An 8959-nucleotide genomic window follows, 5' to 3' on the forward strand; every position below is an offset into this window, starting at 1 on the left:
ATGAAGACGTCACAACTTGAGAAGTCACAGAAATCCATGACACGGGAAGCTGAGCTCTCTGAGGAGAGATTTTCTGAGTTGACAGCCCAGAGTCTGTCAGTGAACTGCAATGTCTGTGTAGTAATTTGGCGAAGGATCTTAGCCTGCAGTGTTTGAGTTGTTCCTATGGGAACATACTGTACTTCTCCATTCACAATCCCAGGAAGCAAGAGGCACTCCCGTTTGTGAGCGTCTATAGTGTGCGGTGTCTCCTCGGGTCCTTGGGAATCTTCAGGTCCTGTGTGTTCTAGGAAAGATGCTGATGAATCATCTGTGGAGACAATGGTCCGTGAGTCACTGGGTGCAAGAGACAATGAAGGAGAGAAATAAACACATCTAAGGCACATACCTTTTGAAGGAGCCATTTTAATCTTTCTAGGAATTCTTTGGGTGCTTTTTTCTCATAAGAATCACAGGATGGACATTTCTGGAAATCAAATAAATAAGCAAATAAAAGGTTACATTCTTTAAAAAAATTCTATGTTGTAAAATATTTATGTAAAGCATATTTCTTCTATTGAAAACATAAGTCATGCTCGGTAACAAACATTAGGAAAAATTTGTAAAATTGTTCTGGAATCCATTTGTGATTTCATCCTCAGAAACAACTCCATAATATTTTGGTGTTTAAAATATGGTGGTATCTTTTTTACTCCTTTTATTCTGTTTTATTTGCATTCTTGTTATACTGGTTGATACAAGCTGTTTGTTGTTATTTCTATTTATTTTTTTATTTAGCCAGTTACAAGTATTTCCTAGGCATTAGATATGCTTTCAGTACAGAATGTATGACAGTTGCTTTATTTTCCAACACAGAATGGTGCTCTCATTATTTTTGGATACAGAAGTGGTGTCTAGCTTTCCCCTTATGTGCAAATCTACAGAGAACATCTCTGCAGATAATGTTTCATATGTGTCTGTTTGATTTGATAAATTCCTAGAAGTTTATCAAGTAGAGCAACTTTTTATGAGTGTTGCTTGCTCTCCTCCTTCCTTCTCGCCCTCCTCTTTCCCTCCTTCTCCCTTTCTCCTTCAGCTTCATGCCTATTCCCGTTCTGATACCAGAACAGCAGGCCCTTTCTAGCTGCTCAGTCACGTGTTGTTACAATGAGAACATCCTGTGGAAACACAATAGCTATGTTCTGCTCGACACAGCTGTTTTTGAAACCTGGAGAAAGTTGGCCTTTTTAGTAGATCTCACTTTCTTCCCCTAGAAACGAGGGTGCTTAACCCAGAGAGCTGGGCTCCACGTCTGCACCACACACCACCATTTCCTAAGTTCCTGGCCCTGAGTCTCAGAGCTGTGTTCAGTTCCTCAGCTTCTTCCTTCCTCTCCCCCTCCCTCCTTCCCTCCATTTCTCCTTCCTCCTTTTTCCTTCTTCCTTCCTCCCTCTCTCTCCCTCCTTTCCTCCCTCCCTCCCTCCCTCCCTTCCTTCTTTCCTTCCTTCCTTCCTTCCAGCTTCTTGAACAGGGTCTCACCCTCATAACCCAGGCTGTCCTGGAGCTCTCAATCCTCCTGCCTCAGCCTCCTGGGTGCTGGGCTCACAGACATGCACTACCATCTCAGGCAGGTCCTTTCTTTGTGAAGAAAGTTTTAGAGGGACATTTTCACATACTAACCCTGAGGAGCAATCAAAAGAAACCAGACCCCCACTCACAATGTAACTACTATTTCATTTCAGTCCATGTAGAATTTCTTGAAGGATAGACTGGCAAACAAAACAGAGCAACTCCTTTTTGTTATCTCTGCTGGTTTTGATTAATGCTTGAGTTACTCGATTCTTGAGTCTCTGAATTGCAAGTGAGTTGGTCAAAGAGAAGATATTCAAGAAAAATTCAGAGTCCCAAAGAAGGAACCTGGAAATTTTCCAGCCTCATAAAAGAGTGTTCCCCTTAAATTCAATATTAACTCTGCTTTTGCCTGGGACAGTAATATTCTAATCTTGGCATCTTATAGGTTATTTCTTTTCTTGTTGGAGAATTGGGATCTATTCCCCGATAACAATGACAAGAGTAACTCCAGCACATGAACGAAAGGAAGACATTCACTTCTAACAATTAGATTCTCTTCCTAATGGCTTCTTCACTCTGGAAGCTCCCATTAACAGACTGCCAGGGTGGTAGACAGATCTAGTTGGGTTTCTAGACAGAATGGCAAGACCTGAGAGGTGACACCACTTCTCAAAACGTACCTTGTACGATGTGGACTAACTCTTCAAGAAGGCGTGAGGGGCTCTAGCTGTGTGTGTTTGTAAAGCATAATATATATGTTACAGTACTCAAGGAAAAGTAAGATAGAGAATATACTGCAAACAAGAGAGATAACAAAGGCAATCTTACAACTAGGCTCTTCTGCTTTCTCCCAGCCTTGGTGGCAGGCAGCCTCCTCCTTAGCTGAGTGACTAAGTCACTGATGATCGTCTTATTGCTTCCTGTGTTTGCTGGCTTGAGTCTGGCCTTCTGGAAACAGGCAAAAGCTGAGTGCTCACAATGCTCCTGAAGGAGAGATAATTAGCATATGTTAATACCTGGAGAGAGGTAATTAGTATATGTCAATGTCCTGAAAGAGATAAGTAGCATTTGTTAATACCCTGAAAAAGATGATGAGCATATGCTAATGAATGTTATTCCAAAGGTTAAAAATGACCTTCCAGACCTCAATTTCTGTTTGCATTATCTCGTCTTGGGCATTTGTTTTAGTGGCTGCATTAGGTCTGGTCATATCTCCACTTAAACTCAGCAGAAGACAGAAGTTCTACTCAGACAGCTTCTGTGTCTAGGAGGAGAAGAAGGAGTCCCTTCCTGCTGCACAGAGATGAGCAAGGGCCTCACCCTTCACAATTTCCTATGCCCGGTACTATGCTGAATGCCACTCTGAGGTTAAAGTGGTGGGCATGAGCTTTGTGGGGTTGGATGTGTGCGTGTGTGTGTGTGTGTGTGTGTGTGTGTGTGTGTGTGTGTGTGTGTGTGTGTACTGTGCACACAGGCATATTTGTGTATGTGTGTGGGGGAGGTGAAAACCCAGGACCAAACATATACTAGGAAAGCAGTCTACCACTGAGCTAACAGATCAGCCTTTCTATCTGTGACAGAGAATTTAGTTTAAGAGCACAGTTGCTGAATTCTGAGGCTGTAAATTGTGACCAGTGGCAACTCTGGGAAAGTGATCCAACAGATCTGTTCCACTTGTTGCCACATCTGTCCACCATGCACACAGGAGTCTCATGGGTGATGTGCCTGGAGCAGGGCTCTAGTCTGTGCCTGTCACAGGCCGTCATCAGCAAGTGCTCAGTTACTGTTTGTGGAGTCGATCAATGAGGTGAGTGAGTTAAGACCAGGGCAGTAGCTCGATCTGAGAGTCACTGCACCTGCTCAGGCCATCGAACATTTTGTGAAGCCCCAGTCACATCCTTGTCTGGGTAGGGCAGGGTTCCCCATGAATCAAGAGTCAAAATCCAGAAGGGAAGACTTGCTTAGCCAGCGGAAGGACGGCCTCTTTAGCAGAGTCACGTCACCGAGACTGGGAAAGTAAAGGGAATGAGAAGCAAAGCCTTCCCTTTGATTTGGCCACATAACTACTGGGCAGTGGAGAAGCCCAACTCTTAGCAACGGAACGTGCTGGAAGGACACACCAGGCAAGTGCTGCTTCTCCATGGAGTCAAAGCCTCGGATCTGGAAGGGCAGCACCTGCAACGCTTCACTGATCCAGAGCTCCTCTGGGTGGCTTTCGCCCACATCGCGGTTTCCTTTAGCAAATGTCTGTGTGCTGTTATTCTTCCCCTGGAGTTGCCACATCTTCGTTTCACTGGTGTGCACAGAAGCCACCAGCTCCCAACCAAAGGCCTCCCTCCTTCCCAGCGACGCTGCCTGAACCTTCCCAGGGACAACCAGCTGAAAGAGCAGGCTGCTTTGCATTTTCCAACGCGTACGCTTGCCCGATGTGAATGTTGACTAATAACACAAGCCCATCAGCCTTGCTTTGCATAGGTAGCCGCAAGCCCAGCAGGCCTTATCTAGTTCCTTCTATCAGGGTAGCTTGCCTGCCACCAGTGCGAGGTGCCGGCCTTCCCATGTTTGCCAAAATGCTTATTTAATAGAAACTATTTATAAATGTTAATTATAGCACTTTTTTTTCCTTGAAAACCACATGTTCATGTTTGTTGAAGTTTTTTCTTTTCTCTTCTTTTTGACCACAACCGGCTTAACTTACTGGAAAAAAATAATATTCATATTTAAAGAGGTAAATTTTCCAGCTGAAACTGAAAACGCTAACTGCTTCATCCGTGATGATCTGAGAAACCAGCATTTCTCACAGAGGTTCATTTTGCTGAGTTAACATTTTCATTTGTACACTGAAAGAAAATTAGGTTCCAAAGAAGCTTGGGGAGTCGTCCTAAGAGCCAACTCCCTGAGACTATCCTGTCAGGAAGGGTCAGGCCCAGCCATCAAAGCTTCACATCCAGACTAGAAGAGAGAGATGACATCAGGATGTGGACGCACCACTGTCCCCACCTGTCCACTGACAGACACTGGCCTTCGTTTGGTTTTGCCCTACAGGAAGCAGCCTGTCTCTGGAAATGTGTGATCAGGGACAAGGATCTTCGGGTTGGATTTTAGTGTACAGCAAAGGCAGAAAAGTGGTGAGGAAGCAGGCCCTGCCTGAGGAATGCAGAGCTGAGTGGGAACGTGGAGGGAATGGGAGGCTCGGAGTTAGAGGAGGGCTATGCCAGGTGCTCCTGGCTGCTTCCTCAGGTGGCCTCGCTGGAGAATGTGACGTGCATAGCTTCTGCATGGAAGGTACAGCAAAGAAGCCAAAGAGGGGGGTTAAAAAGCCAGCTCTCTCTTTAGCCAGAAAAGAGATTCTCATAAAAGATATCTGGATATCTTAAAAACTAAGATGAATTTCTTAAACCTATTTCTGCCCTGGTTATATTTTATCCTTTGGAAGGAAAACCGTCACCTGTCAGCGTAGAGTGTCTCACCAGCTATGTTAGGTGACTTACCTTTGTCACACTCACTCACAGACGGAAGCTTCCCAGTGGCACTGTGATTGAGGCACGGGGTGACTTTGTTGTCAGATCCATTCTGCAGTCTAGAGCATTCAGTAGCATCCCTGGCCTCTAACAGCCAGATGCCAGTAGCACACTCACCCCCATTCCCAACTGTGCCCACCAAAGTTTCCCCACATACTGTCAAGTGCCTACCTAGGGAGGGGAGGCAAACCCCTGGAGAGATGAGACAAGGAAAAGCAGAAGAGGGGTGCCCATTACAGACCTCAGTAGCTTTGTAGAATTTGTTACAGACTCTGCTTTGGATGCTAGCTCTGAAAACTTGATATACAGCTCCTGTGGCCCTTACTGCCTTCCTCTTCCTCAAACTGTCTTGAGTTTGCCTGCCAGCATAGCTTGGAGATGTTAGTTAGAGCTGTACCCATTGCTTCGTAGGTAGTACTGCCTGATCAGATCATCAGGAAGATGCCACTTCACTGAGACATATTCTCATGGAGATGTAAGGTTTTGAAACATCCTGCAGGAGAAGATGGATCACTAGAGACCGGGAAGGGGGCAGAGGGAGAGGACAGAGGGCAGGTGGACAAGATGTATGCGTGTACACAATCACAGATATACAGTCAACTTGTATAAGTAATGTGTATAGCAATGCAATGGGATAAACATTAAGGTGGCTACTGGGAAATTCAGACTTAAAATGACATCTTTCACTAAAAAGCATATGTAAGAAGTAGTCATTGGCTCAACCCGCTGAAAATGAGGGATTTTCCTATTTTTTACTTTGCAAAGTATAGATTGTAGGTAGGAAACCCCAGAAAGAACTTCACCCACAGCAATCAACATAGTGTGTAAGATGCTGAGAAATAGACACATTAAAAAATAGTCTTGCTTATTGGAAATGTCCTTTCAATAAATTGAATGTGCTACTTTCGTTTTAGCGGCTGCTTATTAGGAAGGATCTAGTAAACACAAGAGTGGTCATGTTCAGAGCTAGAGCTAGAGAGTGAATTGTGGAGCAGAGCAGAAGCTGTGACTCATTCACTTTCTAACCTTTAACACTGTCATTTACCATAATTCTTTTCTTTGAATGTATCTGTGTGGTGCCCTAATTACTGGTAACACTTTCCTGGTTTTCCTAATCCACGCAATTAAAGGTCTAGTAGTGCGAGCACTTCCCCAGTTTCATTCACAATGTTCAGGTGCCAAGCAGAAGACCAGATCAAAGAAGTTCTTGGGGGAAGGAAAGACTGGCAGAAGCCCCTCTGCACTGCATGCCAAGCCTCTCCTCCACGGGACTTGGCTATGAATGGTGCAAGAGTTGGAATGTGCATCTGTTGAAAATGACCCTTTTGAAAGACCTCGCCAAAGGCCAAAGACAAGAGGACTCACTGAGGCCAAGGTACATGAGAATTACACTCAGAGACTTTTGATTGCCATACTCTGTGCCTTCCTTCCAATCTACTTCTTTCTTTCTTTCTTTTTGAAGATTTGCTATGAAAATTCAAACATTACCTCTTTCTTATCTTCAATAAGATTACAAAGAAAGTTATAGAGCTTTCATGCCTAAGGTTCTGAAAATGTGATTAACTATTTCTCGTTCAGAAACTGATCCCGGCACAGATTTATATCCTTGTTGATTTGTCTTAGTAATGATTCTTAGTATTCTTAGAGGCTCTAAAGGGTAACCATGTATTTTATAAGGATACAATATGATATGTCATTGTTTAGTTTGCTGGTAAATTTTTGGATACATAGACAAAATGAAAATGAATATTTTACCAATTATTAATCCCCAAAGTCACTGAAAAGAAGCATACACCTAAATCATCATTCTAGAGCTTTGTTAGACTTTAAAGTTTACATAAAGTACATTTTCAGAAATCAATTCAGCTGATCTTACCTTTACATCTTGTGGAGCTGGCAGAAGTTCAGGATCCTAGCCAAAAGAGAATTAGTTCTGAGTTAGTGATATAAGTCAACAGATTCCTTTCACATTAGTTGAAAAATATTATTTAAATTTCATTGTGACAAACATGGCCTTACCAAGTCATTCACATAAATTTTCAGCTGTTCAACAATGTCTACAAGGTGACGAAGTCTAATCAGGAGGCGATCTGGCCTTTGGGGGCTTGTTTTATGGGCCACTGTCCCCAAGAAGATGACTATCAGACAGATAAGGGTCCTCTCCATGCCACCAGAACTGGGTCTCCAACTACCAGATGAGCAGGACCTGGGTCTGGTTTTCACTTCAGCCTGACTGTGGACAGGTTGTCTCTTCAGCTACCTATTTATTCATCCTTCAAGGAGAGGCAAAGCCCTCCCATTGCAGCTGGAAATCTTCGTACAGTGGATGACTGTGAGTAAGTCGTTTTTCTTTTCCATTGGCTAGGTATACGTGTGCGTGTGGGGGCAGGGATGGACAGAGTCCACAGAATGTGCCCCATCTGCATCTTAGACAGGAAAAAGAGAGACATGGGTGAATTCCAGTTTTCAGCACTCACCAAGAAGTGTGTGTGTGTGGCACACAGGAGGCACCACCAGGTTTCAGAGAAGTAAACACAAACACTTTGATCCCTGGCACCTTACCTGGTTTGTCTGACAGTCATAAGGACACTTCTACAATGAGTAAAGAGCTAGTACGTCCTTTGTTGCAGGAACTTTTCATAGGGTAATGACTATACCTCTCGACTGAACCATCCTGTACTCCATTGCAAAAACGGACTAGGTTAACTTTTAGGAAAAATTGTGATAAGGTAGTTTCCTAACTAGCAAGAATATTTTAGATCCTTATCAGGTTTCAGAATGTTAAAATAGGATTTGCTTCCAATTTTCACCAATGCATCTTTAGATAGCACTAATGGTGCTTCCAGACACTTTGCATAATAATCTGGTTTGTAAATATAATAAACTGTTTTAATGAACTCTGTAGAGAGTGCACGCTCCATCAAGACCTTATTCTATCTTCATTAAAATAAGGACCCACAAATTCTGTAGTGTCTACTGCTTGTATTTAACACATCAGTTAAATACATGAATAGGGCAAATGCTCCTTTCTGTCCAAGTTGAAAAAAAATCTTCGAACACCAAGAGCAAAAGTATTTCTGCTGGACATTGCCTCCAGGGTCTAAGCAACATGCTTCTAAGTGCATTTGTGACCAGGTAGAGGCTGATAAAAAGTCTCAGAGACCAGAAGCTATTTTTAGCATCTGCCTCTTCTGCATTTCTTGTCCTATGACCCTTCACCCATTGGAAAAAGTTGAGTATAATACTGTAGCTCAACAGACATTTAAGTCACAGTCAGGTATGTCTTACAAATAATCCTCTTGACTATAGATTTTGACTTATCTGTTTGTTTATCTATTTTTTCACACACTTACAACCATCCTGTATTCCAGAATGTTATGCTGCCAACGTAGAGTTTGTACCTGATTTACTCTGAAGGTTGGACTGTGAAGTTTTTTATCATAGAATACCTATTCAAGCTATGATTTTATGCAAGAGATAAGCATTCTTGCAGTATGGTGAAGAGGTGCTTCCTATAATCACTAAATTCCATAAGGGAAGTTGCTGTGTAAACTTATTAACCAATAAGGACTAAGGCTCTCCACTTGGAGCATCCCATTGCTTTGCCCACGTGGTCTTTTCTACATGTTTTCCTTATGCATCTAAATGGATGTCCATTCCTGAACACATGTGGGGATTAAAAGTTCATTTTCAGAAGCAGAGTTCCCAAGTTCAAATCTAGACTCTAACAATGAATTGCCACATGACCTGGGCATGTTCTGGTGAAGGTAAGACAGGAGCCTTAAAGGCTTACAAGCCAAAGGAAAGGGCTAAGTATAACACATGATAAAGTCCCAGGACATTAACTGATCCTGGATGAAGGTGGAAAGAACATACAGACCCACAGA

The 8959-nt window shown here is 43.0% G+C and overlaps 1 protein-coding gene across 1 annotated transcript; it reads right to left on the bottom strand.

Moving 5' to 3' along the window:
- Positions 1–286: 286 nt before the first annotated feature.
- Il21 (interleukin 21) lies at positions 287–7238 on the bottom strand. The gene is made up of 5 exons (XM_052730058.1): positions 7092–7238; positions 6949–6984; positions 2380–2535; positions 389–466; positions 287–310 (listed from the first exon to the last, which is right to left on the bottom strand). The coding sequence occupies exons 1-5, from the start codon at positions 7236–7238 to the stop codon at positions 287–289; spliced, it is 441 nt and encodes a 146-aa protein (XP_052586018.1).
- Between the last annotated feature and the right edge of the window lie 1721 nt (positions 7239–8959).

Source organism: Peromyscus californicus, unplaced genomic scaffold (assembly GCF_007827085.1).
Source record: "Peromyscus californicus insignis strain IS unplaced genomic scaffold, ASM782708v3 Scaffold_9__1_contigs__length_137607984, whole genome shotgun sequence".
Classification (NCBI taxonomy): domain Eukaryota; kingdom Metazoa; phylum Chordata; class Mammalia; order Rodentia; family Cricetidae; genus Peromyscus; species Peromyscus californicus.

Bases quoted from the DNA above. Each gene is read 5' to 3' on its own strand.
- Il21 (XM_052730058.1), bottom strand. From the start codon at position 7,238: ATGGAGAGGACCCTTATCTGTCTGATAGTCATCTTCTTGGGGACAGTG. The intron at 6,985-7,091 runs GTAAGGCCATGT...TCTTTTGGCTAG, and splicing joins AAATTTATGTGAATGACTTG to GATCCTGAACTTCTGCCAGC. The intron at 467-2,379 runs GTAAGATTGCCT...TTTGATTTCCAG, and splicing joins GAAAGCAGAAGAGCCTAGTT to AAATGTCCATCCTGTGATTC.